Source organism: Heptranchias perlo, chromosome 1, assembly GCF_035084215.1.
Source record: "Heptranchias perlo isolate sHepPer1 chromosome 1, sHepPer1.hap1, whole genome shotgun sequence".
Taxonomy (NCBI): domain Eukaryota; kingdom Metazoa; phylum Chordata; class Chondrichthyes; order Hexanchiformes; family Hexanchidae; genus Heptranchias; species Heptranchias perlo.
Genome location: NC_090325.1, coordinates 33,173,111 through 33,194,432, shown reverse-complemented (window position 1 = coordinate 33,194,432; position 21,322 = coordinate 33,173,111). Strand labels below are relative to the sequence as shown.

The following is a 21,322-nucleotide window of genomic DNA, read 5'->3' as shown; positions in this document are numbered from 1 at the left end:
AACAGCACTGTGGGAGAACATTCACCACCCGGACTGCAGCGTTTCAAGAAGGCGGCTTACCACCACCGTCTCAAGGGCAATTAGGGATGGGCAATAAATGCCGGCCTCGCCAGCGACGCCCACATCCCATGAACAAATTTTTTAAAAGTAATCAGGTCCAGGGGATTTGTCGGCTTTTAGTCCCATTAGTTTGTCCAGTACTTTTTCCTCTAGTGATATTAATTGTTTTAAGTTCCTCACTCTCATTTACCCCTTGGTTCCTCACTATTTTTGGTATGCTTTTTGTGTCTTCTACTGTGAGGACAGATGCAAAATATTTGTTTAATGTATCTGCCATTTCCTGATTCCCCATTATAATTTCTCCTGTCTCGGCCTCTAAAGGGACCAACGTTTACTTATGCTACCTTCTTCCTTTTTACATACTTGTAGAAGATCTTACAATCCATTTTGATACTTCTTGCTAGTTTACTTTCATATTCTATTTTCTCCCTTATCAATTTTTTGGTCATCCTTTGTTGGTTTCTAAAACTCTCCCAATCCCCAGGCTTATTACTGTTCTTGGCAACGTTATAGGCCAGTGGTCTCAAATTTACCACTGAATATTGCAATTGACAAGCAATGGTCATGTCAAGTGATTCATTGCGACAGGATCAATTGCTGTGATGCTTTGAACTCAAAGCCAATATCATGTAATTGAGGAATCTCAGAAAGGAAGGAGAGACTTCTGCTGCAGGAGAGATTTGTACCAACTCTAAAGCTCCAGGTCAGACATATTCTAATCACACAAGGAGCCAAGAAATCGTTCTGCAGAGCCATCCAGAGATGCAAACACAGTGTTGAGGGCCCTCCATCGCACAGCATCATGCATTTCCTGAGGAATACACATGGATCTTACAAGCCAAGGCCCAAATCCCTTACGAGCATCTTTGTGCAGAGAAGATTAGTCGCTCACACTCAGACTTCCACTGCAAGTGGGCCCTGGTCAATAGTTCGAGCCATTGTCCAGGCCCATTTGTCTTTCAACTACTTGATAATCATGGCAATCATTGACCAATCCATGTATTTCCCATACAAAAAGGAGAATCCTTTCCTAGGAAATGTCCTATCTCCCAAGTTGATATTGCAAACCTCAGAGAAATCCTTCAATTTTCGAGAGAGTGATTTTAAGAGTTAGATTGAGGATATTGACGGATACAACGCTCAGGTGAAGGCACATACGACTAAATAGATACAACATAGAAACAGGCCACATGCCCACTCAGAGAACTCTATCACCCAAAGTCTGTTGATGCTAGGACAATGGGAGCTTTCAAGACTGAGATTATTGTTAGGCAAGGGTATCAAGGGACATGGAGCAAAGGCACGAAAATGTAGTTGAGATACAGATCAGCTATGATCTAATTGAATGGCGCAGCAGGCCCGAGGGGCAGAATGGCCTATTCCTGTTCCTATGTTTCCAGACAAGGAATGCTGGTTAGGGTTCAGCCCACTTTACAGAGCAGCTTTACCTGCTTCTCCGTAACTCCCAATCCCTCGATAGAAAAAGCCAATACATACTTGATTCTGCAGTGGTGCACTTAACTCAGTTATTAGCTATAAAGCGGTCTCATCTCTTATATAGAAATAACTTTTTCTGCACATTGCCTTGACTCCACAATTGGGTAGAGGTTGAATGGGCAGGCCAACCAAATATGGTGAGGAAATAGGGACCCAAACCCTAGGACTAGGCATGCAACAGGAAGGGCTTCCACCAGACCATGTGTGACGTCCAAACTGCAAGGTGGATTTGAAGCAAAAAGGCAAAACTTTTCAGAGAGGACAGATGAGCTGCAGCCCACACAACCAGACAATGAACACCCTCGAGAGGGAAGTTAGCCTCACAGTGGTTACACATCTGCCAAAATCCCTTACATGAGGATCTGGATTAAACAGTTGGTCAAGAGTAAGCCAGGTATGTGCTACTGCAGTTGGATGTCTAAAACATCAATGTGGCTGGCACTCAGCTATCCCGTGTGGGTCATTCCACTACATTGATAGCAGTGGTTCATGATGCATCATGTAGCAAACATAAGAAACATCAGACCTGGAATGAAGCTGTTGGAAGGCACCACCTGGAAACCAAGTATATGACACATTCCGTGGCCAGAGTTCAATGCACTGGAATGCAAAGAGTGTATAGTAGTTATGGTAATCCTACTATAGCAATTTGTGAAACTGAATTCAATAAATCTTCTAATTAGTAGGCTAACAACAGAAAACGGACATGAAGCTGCTGCACTGCTGTAAAAGCCCAAGTGGTTCACTAATGTCCCTCAGGGTAGGGAACTTACCACCCCATCAAGCCTGGCCTATAAGTGACTCCAATCCTGCACTAAGTAGTTGACTCAGTCCCTTCAGGGCAACTAGGGATGGGCAATAAACTCAAGATGACTTTTCTCCTTGAGGATGAGGTAAGTAGGGTCTCTATAGGGTTCTGGTGGCTCCAAGCTTACACATCTGATGGAAGTTCAAAAGCAAGTGAACCATCTATTGCAGATTCAGTAATCCAATACCTGAACCAGGTAGGTCTACAGTACTGCAGGACATTGACTGACCAACCATTCTGGTAGCCTGTCTCTAGGAGCTGATGGGCTGCACAATTTTAGCCAGTTAAAGAATAACCATGCACACAATATTTATCTGCAAGTTTTCAAAACTATGCTTGTCAACCTCCCGTGGCACTGCACACGGTGAGTCAAAACCATGTGCAGGTGAAGCAGGGTTATAGGACAGAAAATAATTGGATCATGCAATGCAGATGTAATTCAGTCCCTATTTTAAAGTCATATATTGCTTTTATTCTTTAGATTTCCACTATAAATGTGAACATAGCAATTAATGATGAATAATATGAAAACTTGCCATGGTGTAATTACATCATTCTGCCAGTGGTGACTCTGATGCAAGATTTTTAATATATTGTTATGTATTGCATCTCAGACCAGCAAAGCCATAAGGCAAATGTATTAACATATTTTGCCAGTTAAGTTACAGAAGAATACACACCCATTTGAGAAATTTTGATGCACAGCGACAGCCCATAGTGCAACAATATCATGGGAACACCATTCCCTCCAAATTACATATCATCCTGACTTGGAAACATAGAACAATTGCTGAATCAAAATCCTGGAATTCCCCACCTGACACCATCATTCTAGTAGCATTATTACAAAAACTGCAGCAGTTCAGAAGAGGACCAATCACCATCTTCTCAGTCAATAAATGCAGTCTTTTTAGCATTGCCCACATCACGGGAATAAAAGGTTGAAAAGAGCAGGAGAATAAATTAAGTAAACCAAGAATTAGTGGTACTGATTAGATTAGAACTGGAGACAGTGTGATGAATCTTCATTTCAACTCTGAGAAGGAAGAACATTTAAGATGGTGTATCTAGAGCTTAAGAAGGGAAAGTTCAACAAAACAATCTATATCTGAAAAGACGGTTGAGCCCCTAAGCAAGCAAGGCCTGGTTGTTTAAAAAGAAAATGTAATTCTTGTTGGCGGCAGATGAAAGATTCAACAAACCCTTATAAAAAAAGTTAAAATTTCATTCACAGAAACATTTTGTTTTGAATTGTTAGTAGAAATGGTAATGCAAAAGTTGTAGGAATTACACTGTAATGCAATACTTGTTTTGAACCACATAGAAACATCTCTTGGGTAAGGTCAGCTTCACCTACCTGATCTGAGCAGCTTTTCTGGGGAGATGAGCTGGAGTATTTTCCAGTAAATGATATGCTATTTCAGAATTTTTCTGGACAGAGTTTCTCAGATCCTATAGAAATAAATCATTGGAAGTCACAACTAAAAAGGATTTGACAAAATTGCAGAGGCTTCTGACTGTTAAGCACATTAAACCTTTCACAATAATGTAACAGTAGAACATTTAGCAATAAATTCTTAACATAACGAACTAGGTAAAAGCAGCAGATGTTATACTGGCAGAGTGATCTTTCAACAAAATAGGCAGATAAGTCAAAATTCCATTCACAGGAGCACTGATTGATTGATGCCACATGGCATATTTATGACAGTCAGGAATTCTATGTTAATAGAATGAATAGTTGCTTTGCAATTCTATGCTGAATCAATTGTTCTTTTTTTGCAAATTGAACAGAACCATTTAGAAGTTTTTAAAATTTTGACAAAGATTTTAAGTACTGATTCAGCAACATACAGAGGTAGCTGTCATTTTAACCTGCAGATGTAGTTACTGTTGACCCCTTAAAATTGATTAAAATAGAGCACAAAAACTCTTCTGATCGTTAAGTAAGTCTGACACAGAGACTGCGAGCATGATTTTTTCACTCCGAGCTGGGCAGCCCACGAGTCCGCAGATATTCACCTGGGGAACCCGGAAATGAATGGAGTGCGTCGCAATCTGCGATTGCAACTCAATTGAAGGTGAGTATTTGAGCTTCCAGGATTCCCAATCTGGTAGTCAGATTGACAGACAGCGAAAGGAGCTGCAACTCAGAGAGGGGTGCGGGAGGGAGAGTGATCATTGGGCTTGGAAAAAATAAAATCGGGGGGGGGGGGGGGGGGGGGCGGGGAGGTGCAGAAACGGGACGGGGTCGGCCGATCCTGGGGGTCCTGTTGGCCAGGTGAGCTTGTTGGGTCTGGATGAAGCACTCCTGCTCCTCAGGGACCACAAGCAGTGCAATAAAGGCACTCACCTCATGGATCCAGCCATTCCCGCTTGCTTTCACCTGACGTGATTCGGAATCAATGAGAAACCCGAACAGGTAAGATTAAATTTATTTTAATGTTCCAATACACAAGATATTAAGTACCTCAAGTATTTCAATAAGGTACATTGCCCTTTTAAGTATTGGCCCGCCGGCTTTAAGTGGGTGCGGGACTTCCTGCTGTCCGCTTGCATACAAACCTGCCTGGGTTGAATCCAGAAGTGGGTGAGTTGGAGCCAGGATGCGGGCCCACTCCAAAAAGCTGTTATTTTAATCTCCCACCCACCCCCAACTCACCCGTTCTTGGGGATTAAAATTACCACGTGCTTCTGGTTCATTCCCTGGTCAGCGCTGAATTGGCTGATCTCTGCCTGCGTGGTGCTAAGGCTGCAAAAACTGGCCGCAGTTCCTCTGGGTTAGACAGCAGGCCAGGATTCATGCTCCTGATTGCTATCCAGTGACCCCTGCTAGAAGGTGCATGTAGAGATAGGGCAAAAACAGGCACTTGCAGACATAGGGCAAAAACATAGGGCTTGGCTGTGCCGAGTAACTCATGCCATGTTCTGTCAGGAATAGAATATCTTCAGTAAAGAAGAGAACACTGGCAAGAGAAAAAAAACAAACCTAGGATGTAAAAGATGATCTTTGTCATGCCATTATAGAATAGTAAGAGAGGTCAGGTGCAGCCCCACGTGGAGGGGAAAATATTCTGAATGAGTATAGAGACATCTCAGACTGCTCCTCTAATTTGTCAAGGAGCTGTTTGGATTGCTCTCAACTGGAGTAGGTGCATGGACTGTAAGGCTGGAAACATGGAAAAGAGTTGTAAAAAAAGTATAGGGCATTCAACAAGTACAAAGTTAGGAGCGAGGATTGCTAGCCACACTGAGCTAGTTAGAAACACTCCAGCTTTTCCTGATTAAAGATTGCTACCTCAATTAACTAAAGTCAAAAATAGAGGTGGCCCCCAATTCTAAACTATGAGGCAGTCACACTGCAAATTGCAGGGAGGGGGTGGGCAGCAGGGGTGAAGAGGGGAGGGAAGGAACGAGTGGGGTTAACAAACAAGAACTTTTGTTTAAAAAGAGGGACCTTAAATACTAAATGGTGAGGTGAAATTTGGAACATTTAGTTCAGTGATTTTCTGTATTAAAATAAATTTTCTGGGGAGAATTATGAAGTTGGGCTTGAAGCATGCAGAACAAGGACATGTTTTACATCACTCAACAGGTCTAAATTAGATCACAAAACTGATGTCTTATAAAGGGAAACCCAAGGGTGTGTGCATGGCGATACCACACTCTTCCACACCCCCCGCCCCGCCAATAGCACTTAAGAGATCAGAAACTCAACATGTGCAGAGTTACAGCATCTCTGTTGCACATGTTGGTGTTGCATTAAAAATTGATATAGACAATTGCTTGAAATGCTTTTCTTCACTAGACTGAAAATATTCAACTTTATTAAAAATGCTAATGTTCAATGAATATTAATTGACAAAAGCCAAGTGGCCTACATCTATGAAGAAATTCTTAATTTGCAATAGAATCCAATCCCTTTGGCAAATGTAATAGAATGGCTTTACCTTGAGGGATTTCAGTTCAGTTTGCTGCTGTAGTATCTGCATCTGAAAAATATCCAACATATCCCGAATGCCAGACAACTCTAGCCCAATCTTCTGCAGCATTTTCGTAAGAGAAGGGTCATTACCTAATAATAAAAACATGGATAATGTGCATTAAAATAAGCTTGAGAGGGATGAAGAAAGAAAATAGCAAGAAGTATTTCATCACAACAGATAATTCAAAATCCAACAAATACAATTTTGTTCACTAAGGACAGAGCTCAAAATGAAGATGTAAGACCCATAGCAAACATATCAGAGGTCTGCAGTAAATAGAAAATTACCAAAACAGGCAACAAAAATTGAAAACACAAATGCCAGAAATTTTTAAAAATCCCCCGCCCAGAAATGCTGAAAAGTATAACAGGTCAATAAACATCTGAAAGAGAAAGATAGCGTGAGATCTTATTGTCTAAATCTTTCACTTTCAGATGCTGATTTACCTGGAGCGTATTTCTAACATTGAGCTTTTATTCCAAAAATGTTCTTACTGAACTTAAGACTATAGATAGACATATGTATTATACAGATGGACAATATCACCCTTTCCCCTAAACAACCCATATTTGAGGAGTTTTAAGGTAAACTCAGTGTTCAAGTTTTATTAGTTCTAGCTTGACCAATTTCATTAATGCATATCAGAGAGCTGAAAATGACATTGAGCAGGTTTATTCAACTTACCCATGCTCTTCAGCTGCATGGATCTTTTGATGGAAGATATCTTGTTATTCAGTTGAAGTGATACATCTTGCAAGTCCACAGATGTCATCTTTACAAAATTAACATAAAATCCAACGTAATCTAATAACATAAAAAGGAATTTACCTCTTAATAACTGAACAGCCTTCAGAGAAAACCCAGAGTTGTCTTGAATAATGGTGGTGCATAGGCAAATATGCATCCTACATTTATGTGGAACAGTCACAGATGTGACATGACCTTGGATAGACTATGTATTCATAGCACTGATATTACAGCTCAAGAAGTGTTCAACAAAAAATGTATTTCACTGGTACAATGTCATCCTAGCTCTCTTCCAATCGCAATGGGGAAGGGAGGGACATTAAATTGGTATAGATCTTCACTTTTGCCTGCAGATAATAATAACCATACACACTTTAAATCCATTGTCCTAATCTGCAAACAACAACAACAACTTGCATTTATATAGCACCTTTAACGTAGTAAAACATCCCAAGGCACTTCATTGGAACCTTATCAAACAAACGTTCAAATATTTGACACCGAGCCACATAAAGGAGATATTGGGACAGGTGATGAAAAGCTTGGTCAAAGAGGTAGATTTTAAGGGGCATATAAAAGGAGAGAGAGGCGGACAGGTTTAGGGAGGGAATTCCAGAGTTTGGGGTTTAGGCAGCTGAAGGCACGGCCGCCAATGGTGAAGCGATTAAAATCAGGGATACGCAAGAGGTCAGAATTGGAGGAGCGTAGAGATCTGGGAGGGTTGTAGGTTCTGGAGAAGGTTACGTAGGTAGGGAGGGGCAAGGCCATGGAGGGATTTGAAAACAAGGTTGAGAATTTTAAAATTGAGGCGTTCGCAGACTGGGAGTAAATGTAGGTCAACGAGCACACGGGTGATGGGAGAATGGGACTTGGTGCGAGTTAGAATACGAGCAGCAGAGTTTTGGATGAGCTCAAGTTTGCGGAGGGTGGAAGATGGGAGGTCGGCCGGGAGAGCATTGGAACAGTCAAGTCCGGAGGTAACAAAGGCACGCACGAGGGTTTCAGCAGCAGATGAGCTGAGGCCGAGACGAGCGATGTTACGGAGGTGGAAGTAGGCAGGACTGATGATGGAACGGATACATGGTCTGAAGCTCATCTCAGGGTCAAATAGGAGGCCACGGTTGCGAACAGTCTGGTGCAGCCTCAGACATTGGCCAGGGAGAGGATGGAGTCAGTGGCTAGGGAACGGAGTTTGTGGCGGGGACAGAAGGCAATGGCTTTGGTCTTCCCAATATTTAGCTGAAGGAAATTTTTGCTCATCCAGTACTGGATTTTGGACAAGCTGTGTACCAAATCACAGAGTGGAGGGAGCGAGAGAGGTGATGTTGAGGTAGAGCTGGGTGCCGTCACGTGGAACTTGACGTCGTGTTTTCGGAAGATGTCACCAAGGGGTAGCTTGTAGATGAAAAATAGGAGGGGCCCGAGGGGGATTCCAGAGGTAACGGTGCGGGAGCGGGAAGAGAAGCCATTGCAGGTGATTCTCTGGCTATGACTGGATAGATAAGATTGGAATCATGCGAGCGCAGTCCCACCCAGCTGGATGACGGAGGAAAGGCATTGGAGGAAGAAGATGTTGTCAACCATGTCAAATGCTGCAGACAGGTTGAGAAGGATGATGAGGAATAGTTTACCACGGTCAGTCACATAGGATGTCATTTGTGACTTTGATAAGGGCCGTTTCAGTAATGTGGCTGGGCAGAAATCTGATTGGAGGGATTCAAAGATGGAGTTTCGATGAATATGGGCATGGATTTGGGAGGCAATAACACGTTCAAGAGCTTTGGAGAGGAAAGGGAAGTTGGATATGGGGTGGTAGTTTGCCAGGATAGATGGGACAAAGGTGGGTTTCTTTTGAGGAGGGGGGTGATGACAGCAGATTTGAAGGGGAAGGGGACAGTTCCTGAGGTGAGGAAATGATCCACATTATCCACATTTGCCTCTATCTTCAATACTGTCTCTCCAACTGACACTATCACAAGGAACTCCTCCAAACAAATCAATGTTTTCTGAAGCGCACACATTGCAAAAATAGCACATAAAATAATCTTTTTTTTAAAAAAGAGAAACATAGTATTAAACAAGACAAAAGAATATTTTTACTCATGTTAAAAAGTAGCAAAACAGGAAAAAAAAGTAAACCTGCATTATTCTCATAACTGTGCCTTGTAGATGGTGGAAAGGCTTTGGGGAGTCAGGAGGTGGTCACTCGCCGCAGAATACCCAGCCTCTGACCTGCTCTTGTAGCCACAGTATTTATATGGCTGGTCCAGTTAAGTTTCTGGTCAATGGTGACCCCCAGGATGTTCCTGTTGGGGGATTCGGCGATGGTAATGTTGTTGAATGTCAAGGGCAGGTGGTTAGACACATTCTTTTTGGAGATGGTCATTGCCTGGCACTTGTCTGGAGCGAATGTTACTTGCCACTTATCAGCCCAAGCCTGGATGTCGTCCAGGTCTTGCTGCATGCGGGCATGGACTGCTTCAATACCTGAGGGGTTGCAAATGGAACTGAACACTGTGCAATCATCAGCGAACATCCCCATTTCTGACCATATGATGGAGGGAAGGTCATTGATGAAGCAGCTGAAGATGGTTGGGCCAAGGACACTGCCCTGAGGTCCTGAATCTGAATGCAGCAAAAGGCGGCTTTAAAAAAAATTGAAATACAATTAAATCCTGCTGCACAAAGATTCAGCATGTGAGGAAAAGTTATTTATAACTGGATTTATACAAGTGGGATTTGATAAAGGTCTTTACTAAGCTCTGATTACATCATATTTCAGAACATAAATTTTCCTGCATCCTAATTTTTAAAAAATTGTGAAGCACAATGATCTATTATATGAAGTCTGAATATATACATATTTTTGCCCAGCTAGACCCATTCTCTTCCCCCACCCCCACCCCACTAAGCCAGGTGCTTGACATATGCAGAAATGCATCAGCATGCTTTACAGTCTCCAAACCGAACTACTGAGAAATCCATACAAGAAGTTACTGTTTACCTGATATGGAGTGTGCACATTCCCTGGAGGGGGACATACAACTTACCTAAGTTTGGCAAGAACCAAAGCTTGGAGACCCCCCCCCTCCCCTCAGTGTGCACAAGAGTACTACTGGAGTTCAACAGCTAAAATCACACAGCACAAGGCTCTGGTCAGCTTCCCATTGTTTGTCCAGCTAAGCATTTCGGCAATAGTCTTGCAGTTACCTGGAGCCAAGGGGAAGATTACAAGCCTGCAATGACAGGTCTACCCATCCAGATCCCAATGGCCCAGACTAGTCAATTAACATCAGGGAATTCTGCAGATCTGCTGGGCAAAATTGCATTACCTAGTCTGCCACAATCAACTTGGTCCCAATCTCTCAGCCCTAGGTGTTTCAACTTAGAACCAACTTGACCACAAAGAAATCCCACTTACTTCTCCCACCCCACCTAAGTACAATAGTCACTGGTTGGTTATACACCCGACAAGTGCTGGTTTGAGTCCTCACCAGGTGGACAGCAGGTACCAGGAAGTCCTCGAGTGGCATGGCGAGCAGCACAGCTCACCATAAAATGCACAAGTCCACTACCATCATCCTGCTGACTACAGCATAGGTGCACACCATACCCCAAACAGCAGCTCTACCAGTTGGAGATACCAAGCTTCAGCAGCACAGCCTCTCCCAACCCTGGACATATGATCTTAAATTCACTAACCATGCCTCCAGAAACACTTTCCAGCAGGTACCGTCCCAAGTCTCTAGTTTTTAATTACTTACTTAACATTAATTGTTTAACATATCGGTTTTCAGCTTGTCGAAAAACACGGAATGGAACGGCTAATTCTGGCAAAGTCTCAGATCCAGGACCAAAAGGGGAAACTGTTACAGGGAGGGAGGATTCTGGACTACATTAACCGGTTACTCAGCACCTTGATGGGCAACCTCATAGTGAGCACATCTCTTTGCCAGAGTCTATTACATGAGGAGCAATGGTGTAAGTCTTCGCAAATAATTGTGTTCACAGCATTCAACTTTGACTTCAAGAACATCATGATGGCCGGGATGCCACAAGGTGTATTGTATAGATCCTTTCTAGTCCATACAACAGGAGTCAATTATAGTAACATTGGACTGTATAGCAAACTTAGGCACATGCAGTACAAATTCATCACCTTATGACACAAGCAAGATTTGTACCATTCAACAATTATTTTGTAAGGTGCACCATTGCTCTCGAGTGGTCAAAACTAATACTGCAACTAACACACTAAAGAATACACAAGTCTTTACACCTTGGTTACAATGAGGCCCTGTGCCACAATCTGAATTAGGTAGGCAAAATTCACCGGTTGGAGTAATAAAGTTGTCTGAATACATTGCTAACCAGTCCCACTAATGTACATGCATTACTTTTAATTTTGTTTTAATATTCTCAGTATATATGGATTTGTAAATAGCAGATTTATGTTCATACTTACATGACTTACTTATATAGATGTGAATGTGATCAATCAGATCACAGGACTTGTAATTTCAACACTGAGCATTTAAATCAGCAACAGGAAGAGACAAGGGCGCAATCTCTATTAATCAATAAGCAATGCCATAGGAGACTGTTAAAATATTTCCGAAAAAACAATTAAAGATGGCTTGTGGCGCAAGAGCTGACAAATAATGGATGGAAGCACAAAACATAGAAAGGAGGAATATGTTCACAAGTATGGAAAGATCAGCTTCAGCAGGAAACCTATTTTGGAGGTGGTTCTGGTATACAGTGGTGCCAATTCAGAACTCAGTTTGGACAGTTTACAGCAGCAAGTTGAGGTTGAATTTCTGATACAAATACAATCTGTCTACTGCTACAAATAAATAGGGTAGGACAGCTTCAGTTTTATCCAAGAGCTACAGGCAATCTTAACTCATCCATGTCTTGTTTTCAGATAGGCAGTCAGATAGAAGAGAAACATCCTCGGAATCAATGGTGTTGGTGGAGAGATAGATTTGGGTGTTGTCAGCATAGCTGCAGATGTTTCCATGCTTGAGAATAATATTGGCAAGCAATAGCATATACATGAATGAAAGGTTACCAAAGATGGCGCTCTATGTCAGGCCAGATGTGATCACGGGCGATTGAGAGGAGAAACTCTTAGCGTAGAAGTAGTGACCTCATCGGAATTGGAAGCATGAAAGTAGTTTCATTCATGTAACTGACCAGCAGAGTTAGCCATTTTGAAAAAGATAGGAACACAGCACAGAAGATAGGACGTGAACGACAATGTCAACAAGCTTGAGGCTGAGAAAGGGAAACTGGGCTGTCACAAACATGGGGAATGGGGGAGTCAAAGGAGTAGGTGCTGAACTTCTCGCAGTTCTTGAAACCACATTATAGAGCTATGGAAAAGGTGCAACATAGATTTAGTAGAATACCTAGATTGAGCATGTAGTTATAAGACTAAAAAAAACTAGTAAACCCTTACTCTTTCCCAGCCAAGTCATTCCTCCACCTTTGCTCCATCAAGTTCAAGGGGTGCAGACTTGAGCGTATCTGGTGCACAACTGGGTTAACGATCCATTACCAGATACAGCTGGATCACATCAGGTACTATGTGGTCTTGTTCTCCTCTGCCAAAACTGCTTATTAGTGCTTGAAAGCAAAGATAACCCCCATCTCCTTTTCTCCACTACCGACCATCTTAAAACCCTCTCCCCTCACCTCCAACAAATGCAAGGAGCTCATAGATTTCATAGTCACTAAAATTGAGACCATCCATTCAGCTGCCTTTGCCGAATCCCCCCCTTCCACTTGCCCAGAGCCAAACCTCCCCCAAGGTTCCTCCTTAAGCTAGCCTTCAAGCCATGTCTTTTTCTCATTTCTTTCCTATTCCCCCCACTCCCCCGCCACCACCCTCTGAGCTCATCTTGGCCCTGACTCACCTTCTGCTCTCTTGAACCCATTCCCACTAAATTGCTGACCACTCAGTTTTCCTTCCTGGCCTCTTGCTAACGGACATCGTAAATGGTTCCCTCCTTTCAGGTACCATCCACCACTACTTCAAAACCACCATAAAAAAACCCACCCTTGACAACTCTGGTCTGGCAAACTACTGCCCCATCACCAACCTCGCTTTCCTCTCCCAAAGGTCTTGAACATGTTGTCACCTTCCAAATCCATACCCATCTTTCCTGGAACTCCTTGTTTCAATCTCTCCAATCAGGTTTCCAGCCCTGCCACAGCAATGAAGCGGCCCTAACCAAAGTCACAAGTGACATCCTCTGTGATTATGAACATTGTGCACAATCCCTCCTTGACCTCTCTGCAGCCTTTGACATGGTCGACCACACCATCCTCCTAGAATCATACAGCACAGAAGGAGGCCATTCAACCCAGCATGCCTGTGCTGGTTCTTTGAAAGCACTATCCAATTAGTCCTACCTCCCAGCTCTTTACCCATTGCCCTGAAAACGTTTCCTTGTGTTCAGTTCCATTCGCAACCCCTCAGATAATGAAGCAGTCCATGCCTGCATGCAGCAAAACATGGTCAACATCGTGCTTGGGCTGATAAGTGGCAAGTAACATTCGCACCAGACAAGTCCCAGGCAATGACCATCTCCAACAAAAGAAAGTCTAACCACCTCCCCTTGACATTCAACAGCATTACCGTCGCCAAATCCCCCACCATCAACATCCTGGGGGTCACCATTGACCAGAAACTTAACTGGACCAGCCACATAAATACTGTGGCTACAAGAGCAGGTCAGAGGCTGGGTATTCTGCGGCGAGTGACTCACCTCCTGACTCCCCAAAGCCTTTCCACCATCTACAAGGCACAAGTCAGGAGTGTGATGGAATACTCTCCACTTGCCTGGATGAGTGCAGCTCCAACAACACTCAAGAAGCTTGACATCATCCAGGACAAAGCAGCCCACTTGATTGGCACCCCGTCCATCACCCTAATCATTCACTCCCTTCACCACCGCGGCTACAGTGTGTACCATCCACAGGATGCACTGCAGCAACTCGCCAAGGCGTGTTAGACAGCACCTCCCAAGCTCGCGACCTCTACAACCTAGAAGGGCAAGGGCAGCAGACATGTGGGAACAACACCACCTGCACGTTCCCCTCCAAGTCACACACCATCCCGACTTGGAAATATATCGCCTTTCCTTCGTCGTCGCTGGGTCAAAATCCTGGAACTCCCTACTTAACAGCACTGTGGGAGAACCTTCACCACACGGAGTGCAGCAGTTCAAGAGGGCAGCTCTTCAAGGGCAATTAATGCTGGCCTCGCCAGTGATGCCCACATCCCGTAAACAAATAAAAAAATGCTTTCCTACAAACACAATGGGTAAAAGGAATTTTTCACACTAAACGTTATTCATAGGAACAGGAGCAGGACATTCAACCCCTTGAGCCTGTTCCCCCTTGGCTGATTTGAATTCTAACTCCATTTACCCACCTTGGCTCCATATCCCTTGATACCCTTGCCCAACAAAACTTGATGTGGAGATGCCGGTGATGGACTGGGGTTGACATTTGTAAACAATTTTACAACACCAAGTTAGAGTCCAGCAATTTTATTTTAAATTCACAAGCTTTCGGAGACTTCCTCCTTCCTCAGGTAAATGTGACATTTACCTGAGGAAGGAGGAAGTCTCCGAAAGCTTGTGAATTTAAAATAAAATTGCTGGACTATAACTTGGTGTTGTAAAATTGTTTACAATCAACAAAACTTGGATATAGAAAGAAAGACAGATTTATATAGAAAGAAAGACAGATTTATATAGAAAGAAAGACAGATTTATATAGTGCACTTTTTACATCCTCAGGATGTCCCAAAGTGCTTCACAACCAAAATTACTTTTAAAGTGTAGTGACTGTTGTAATGAGCCAAATAGCCTCTTTTTGTATCCCAGTTCATCAATTAAAACCGCTACCACCACCAGTGACCGAGCTGAAATCACCAGTACTTAATCCTGGAGCGGTGCCGCTGAAAAGGGTTTTCTCCAGACACATGGAGGCCGAAAAGGCCCACGCTCATCTCAAGCAGAGAGGCGACGAGTGGGAAGAGCCACACAATTAATTTAAACCATTAATTAAAAAGTAGCGTCAGTATTACCTGTGAATGTAACTTTTTAATATTGTAACCGATTCCTGCCTCGGAACAGAAGCAAAAAAATTAATTATTAAACACTTTTTTAAAGGAAGCTCCATCCACTAACCGCTCCGCTTGTTTGAAATTCATATTTCCCTCCGATCCGGAGGAAATCTCGCGACGGTATGCTAATCAGTTCTCGCGTCACTATAGAAACCGATCGAGCAGATTTAATTTTAAAAACCCTGTAGTTTATGCTTGAATCAATTACAAATTAAAATAACCGAAAAATTGAGCGCCGGTTTATAATTTAAATAAAAACACATTCATTTAAATTCAATACGGTCTACTTCGGTTGCTATGGTGAAGCTGCGACGTTCCCTTGGCAACGCGCCTCCCCTCCAGTTGCGGTGGACGATTGTCTGCTGGTTGCTCTGTTGATCAGACTTGCAGCGCCGGCGGAAGAAAGTTGCTGCTGCTCCTGGGCCTGGTCGTCTCTGAGAATCCCCCTTTTCCTACCTGAAATAGCAGAAGAGGCGTCCCTCGTTTTACCCGAGAAACAGACAATGGCGACTCAATGTCAAAAAGGCCGCTGCTGCAGGGATGTCAAGGGCCCAACTCCCTGCTCTGTGGGTCTGGTAAGTGACAGATTCGGGTTATCAAGAGAGAGAAATGAATCGAGTCTTTCAATTGTTCTGTGATTTTCAAATGCGAAGGATTCGAAAATGTCATTCCCACACCGTTCACCTGAGGAAGGAGGAAGCCTCCGAAAGCTTGTGGAATTTAAAATAAATTTGTTGGACTATAACTTGGTGTTGTAAAATTGTTTACAATTGTCAACCCCAGTCCATCACGGGCATCTCCACTTCAACGAGTTACGTAGAGAATAAATAAACGTTGATGGGGTTAGATGAGGTAGGGTGGGAGGAGGCTCGTATTGGAGCATAAACACAGGCAAGGACCAGTTGGACGAATGGTCTGTTTTTGAGCTGTACATTTCTATAATCATTCTATGTAAAATGGCAATACAAAGGCACTAGGTCAGCCCAGGAAGGTGCGGCCTGCCGCCTGCAATGGATGCCCTCGATTCCTGCCATTTGTGTTTTAAGCTTAGCGTTGTCACTAATGCAGTAAAACATTCTAGGTTCTGGTTAAATGCGGGCCCTTTACTGTGGAAGTTGAATGCATCCTTCACTGTGGGTGCCTAGTCCCTTTGTACGTATGTTTGGCAGTACTCTCGCCTCTGAATCAGAAAGTCTTGGGTTCAAGCCCCACTCTAGAGACTTGAGCACATAATCTAGGCTGACACTTCCGGTCATTCTCAGGTTGGCAGGCTGTAACTAGTGGGGTGCCCCAAGGATCAGTGTTTGGGCCTCAGCTATTTACAATCTATATTAATGACTTAGATGAAGGGACCAAGTGTAATGTATTTTTTTATTCGTTTGTGGGATGTGGGCGTCGCTGCCAAGGTCAGCATTTATTGCCCATCTCTAATTGCCCTTGAGAAGGTGGTGGTGAGCTGCCTTCTTGAACCGCTGCAGTCCGTGTGGTGAAGGTTCTCCCACAGTGCTGTTAGGTAGGGATTTCCAGGATCTTGACCCAGCGACGATGAAGGAACGGCGATATATTTCCAAGTCGTGATGGTGTGTGACTTGGAGGGGAACGTGCAGGTGGTGTTGTTCCCATGTGCCTGCTGCTCTTGTCCTTCTAGGTGGTAGAGGTCGCGGGTTTGGGAGGTGCTGTTGAAGAAGCCTATCCAGGTTTGCTGACGATACAAAGTTAGGTGGGAAAGTAAGCTGTGAGGAGGACACAAAGAGTCTGCAGAGGGATATAGACAGGTTAAGCGAGTGGTCAAGAAGGTGGCAGATGGAGTATAATGTGGGGGAATGTGAGGTTATTCACTTTGGTAGGAAAAATAGAAAAACTGAATTTTTTTTAAGCGGTGAGGAACTACTAAATGTTGGTGTTCAGGGAGACTTGGGTGCCCTCGTACAAGAAACACAAGAAGTTAGTATGCAGGTACAGCAGACAATTAGAAAAGCAAATGGCATGTTGGCCTTTATTGCAAGGGGGTTGGAGTACAAGAGTAAGGAAGTCTTACTACAGTTGTACTGGGCTTTGGTGAGACTTCACTTGGAATACTGCATATAGTTTTGGTCTCCTTATCTAAGGAAAGATATACTTGCCTTAAAGGCGGTGCAACAAAGGTTCACTAGATTGATTCCTGGGATGAGAGGGTTGTCTTATGAGGTTGAGTAGAATGGGCCTATACTCTCTGGAATTTAGAAGAATGGGAGGTGATCTCATTGAAACATGTAAGATTATGAGGAGGCTTGAAAGGGTAGATGCTGAGAGGATTGTTTCCCCTGGCTAGAGAGACTAGAACTAGGGGGCATAATCGCAGGATAAGAAGTCAGTCATTCATGACTGAGATGAGGCCGAATTTCTTCACGCAGAGGGTTGTAAATCTTTGGAATTCTCTACCCCAGAGGGCTGTGGATGCTGAGTCATTGAATATGTTCAAGGTTGAGATGGATAAATTTTTGGACTCTAGAGGAATCAAGGGATATGGGGATTGGGTGGGAAAGTGGAGTTGAGGTCAAAGATCAGCCATGATCTGATTGAATGGATGAGCAGACTCGAGGGGCCTTATGGCCTACTCTTGCTCCTATTTTTTATGTTCTTATGTAGCATTGTGGAAGTGCTGCATTGTTGGAGGTATCATCTTTTGGATGAGAATTTAAACTAGGATTCCATCTGCTTGTTCACGACTTAAAAGATCCCATGGCAGAAAAACAGGGAGTTCTGGAGATCTGAGCCAACATTCCTCCCTCAATCAACATTGTTAAAAACAGATTTAACTGGTCATTCGTTCATTTGAAATTATTCCCTGTATACCCAAGTCCAGGTCATTAATAAAACTCGGGAGTGTAGTAAACAAAGTGGAGGATAGTAACAGGCTTCTGGAGGACATAGACAGACTGGTGAGATGGGCAGACACATGGCAAATGAAACTTAATGCAGAGAACTGTGAAGTGATACATGGAAGAATGAGGAGAGGCAATATAAACTAATTGGTACAATTTTAAAGGGGGTACAGGAACAGAGAGACCTTGGAGTGTTTGTACACAAATCTTTGAAGGTGGCAGAACAATTTGAGAAGGCTGTTAAAAAGGATTGTGGAAGTGCTGCATTGTTGGAAGTGCCGTCTTTCGGATGAGAATTTATGGGACCCTGGGCTTTATTAATAGAGGCACAGAGTACAAAAGCAAGGAAGTTATGCTAAATTTTTATAAAACACTGGTTAGGCCTCAGCTAGAGTAGTGTGTTCAGTTCTGAGCACCACCCTTTAGGAAGGATATCAAGGCCTTAGAGAGGGTGAAGAAGAGATTTACTAGAATAGTACCTGGGATGAGAAACTTCAGTTATGTGGAGAGACTGGAGAAGCTGGGGTTGTTCTACTTAGAACAGAGAAGGTTAATGGGAGATTTGATAGAGGTGTTCAAAATCATGAATGGTTTTGACAGAGTAAATAAGGAGGTCCTTCCAGTGGCAGAAGGATCAGTAACCAGAGGACACAGAGTTAAGGTGGTTGGCAAAAGAACCAGAGGCGATATGAGGAAATGTTTTTTTTACACAGAGAGTTGTTATGATCTGGAATGCACAGCCTCAAAGGGTGGTGGAAGCAGATTCAATAATAACTTTCAAAAGGGAATTGGATAAATACTTGAATGGAAAAAATTTACAGGCCTGTGGGGAAAGAGTAGGGGAGTGTATAATTGGATAGCTCTTTCAAAGAACTGGCACAGGCATGATGGGCCGAATGGTTTCCTTTTGTGCTGTAACATACTATTGTGGGATCTTGTGCCAAATTGGCTGAACGTTTGCAGACAACTGTGACTATAGAAACAATACGTTGATTGTAAAGCACTTTCAGATGTCCTGAATGCACTATATAAATTCAGGTTCTTTTGTAATATTAAAAAATTCTCTGAAAATTTTTTAATTAATTCTTTTATTACATTGCTATCAGGAGTGGGATCTCATGAAGTTTAAGAAATTGTTTCCCTTTCTTGAAGCTTTCTCCAGATGTGTCGATCAAAGAATGGAACTCTAGGCCAGTTGTATGATACCATCAATTTAGGGACAATCATGTTCCATAAAAGCCTATGCCTATAGCCCTAAACTCTATTCCTAACCAAATATTCGTCCAGTTCTTTCTTTTAAAAGTGTTAACTGAAATGGTACATACTGCTTTTGCTACAATTTTATTCCGTAAACCTACATTCTGGAAAAATGATTCCTTCTAATCTTGTATGCTATTCTCTTGTTCTGTTCAAAGTCCAAGTTAAATATCTTACCTGCACCTACATTAACCATTCCTCTTAGCATTTAAAACTAGGATGGGCACTCTTTATTTAGCCATCAAAATTCTGTCATGCCTCTAGGTGGCATCTCAATAGAATTTTTCTATTATAAAGCTACCTATTACACTTCCAATTGCAATTTCCACCACCAGATGGAGCGTCATAAACGCCTGAAACTCAAGATCCCTATACAGAACAATACAGCGTCATTAGTGCACTCAGAAGGAAATTTGTCTTGTTCTGACTTTTTTGTGTCAGTGGGAGATCTACTACTTTTAAAACAAAAGCAAAATACTGTGGATGCTAGAAATCTGAAATAAAAACAGAAAATGCTGGAAAAGCTCAGCAAGTGAGGCAGCATCTGTGGAGAAAGAAACTGAGTTAACGTTTCAGATTGAAGTTCTGACAAAAGGTCTTCGACCTGAAACATTAACTCAGTTTCTTTCTCCACAGATGCTGCCTCGCTTGCTGAGCTTTTCCAGCATTTTCTGTTTTAATTTTATACTAGTTTTAAATAATGGATTATGTCTTCTTTCAGTGTACTTTTTTAGAATGGAAAATAGTTCAATTCTACAAGTCTTTCTTCATTGTTTCCTAAATTTTTAAAAATTATTCGTTCATGGGATGTGGGCGTCGCTGGCAAGGCCGGCATTTATTGCCCATCCCTAGTTGCCCTTGAGAAGGTGGTGGTGAGCCGCCTTCTTGAACCGCTGCAGTCCGTGTGGTGAAGGTTCTCCCACAGTGCTGTTAAGTAGCGAGTTCCAGGATTTTGACCCAGCGACGATGAAGGAATGGCGATATATTTCCAAGTCGGGATGGTGTGTGACTTGGAGGGGAACGTGCAGGTGGTGTTGTTCCCATGTGCCTGCTGCTCTTGTCCTTTTAGGTGGTCGAGGTCGCGGGTTTGGGAGGTGTGGTCGAAGAAGCCTTGGCGAGTTGTTGCAGTGCATCCAGTGGATGGTACACACTGCAGCCACAGTGTGCCGGTGGTGAAGGGAGTGAATGTTTAGGGTGGTGGATGGGGTGCCAATCAAGCGGGCTGCTTTGTCCTGGATGGTGTCGAGCTTCTTGAGTGCTGTTGGAGCAGTACTCATCCAGGCAAGTGGAGAGTATTCCATCACACTCCTGACTTGTGCCTTGTAGATGGTGGAAAGGCTTTGGGGAGTCAGGAGGTGAGTCACTCGCCGCAGAATACCCAGCTCTTGTAGCCACAGTATACTCAAAATGTCATACAATATTCCAAATGTGGCCTCGTTAGAGATCGATCTATACCAGATTAGAACAACAATTCAACCTTCTCAAGGGCAATTAGGGATGGGCAATAAATGCTGGCCTTGCCAGCGACGCCCACATCCCATGAACAAATAATAAAAAAAATTGGTCTTCTTACTAACAGGTTTGTATTGATTGGATGCTTTCAATGAATCGGTCAATAATCACACCAAATTTTTCCATTTTTCACTTTGATAATGACATTCTTTTTGTATTATTTCCCCCAATTTCACTACTGTAACTTAATTCCTTCCATCTTTTAATTTTTTTTGGACTGAGTAGATTGGTCATGCAATCATGTACCCTGCTATTTGCTGTTTACATTGGTCAGTGTTGGCAGGTGTGAATATACAAGAGGGAGAGACTGAGTCAAAAGATCCAACATTTTAAGCGACATTTCGAGGAACAGTTATTTTTAACTTGAGGAAAGAATGCAAGAAACAAGAGTTAAATAGCAAGAACTGGGACGTTGAATATTTTGAAGAAACCTCTCTCATGCAGCAGA

General features: G+C 43.0%; 2 protein-coding genes across 2 annotated transcripts in view; one reads left to right on the top strand and one right to left on the bottom strand.

The window, feature by feature from the left end:
- The window catches only part of ska1 (spindle and kinetochore associated complex subunit 1), a 39,321-nt gene extending 23,991 nt beyond the window's left edge, over positions 1–15,330 (bottom strand). The window contains exons 1-4 of the mRNA XM_067989147.1: positions 15,203–15,330; positions 7,036–7,155; positions 6,316–6,440; positions 3,723–3,817 (exon numbers count right to left, since the gene is read on the bottom strand). Of these exons, the coding sequence (XP_067845248.1) occupies positions 3,723–3,817; positions 6,316–6,440; positions 7,036–7,123 (308 nt within the window). The 5' untranslated portion in view covers positions 7,124–7,155; positions 15,203–15,330. The remainder of the gene's footprint in view (positions 1–3,722; positions 3,818–6,315; positions 6,441–7,035; positions 7,156–15,202) is intronic.
- A 241-nt stretch (positions 15,331–15,571) lies between these two features.
- Positions 15,572–21,322, top strand: part of cfap53 (cilia and flagella associated protein 53) — a 60,978-nt gene continuing 55,227 nt past the window's right edge. The window contains exon 1 of the mRNA XM_067989016.1: positions 15,572–15,816. Within this exon, the coding sequence (XP_067845117.1) occupies positions 15,745–15,816 (72 nt within the window). The 5' untranslated portion in view covers positions 15,572–15,744. The remainder of the gene's footprint in view (positions 15,817–21,322) is intronic.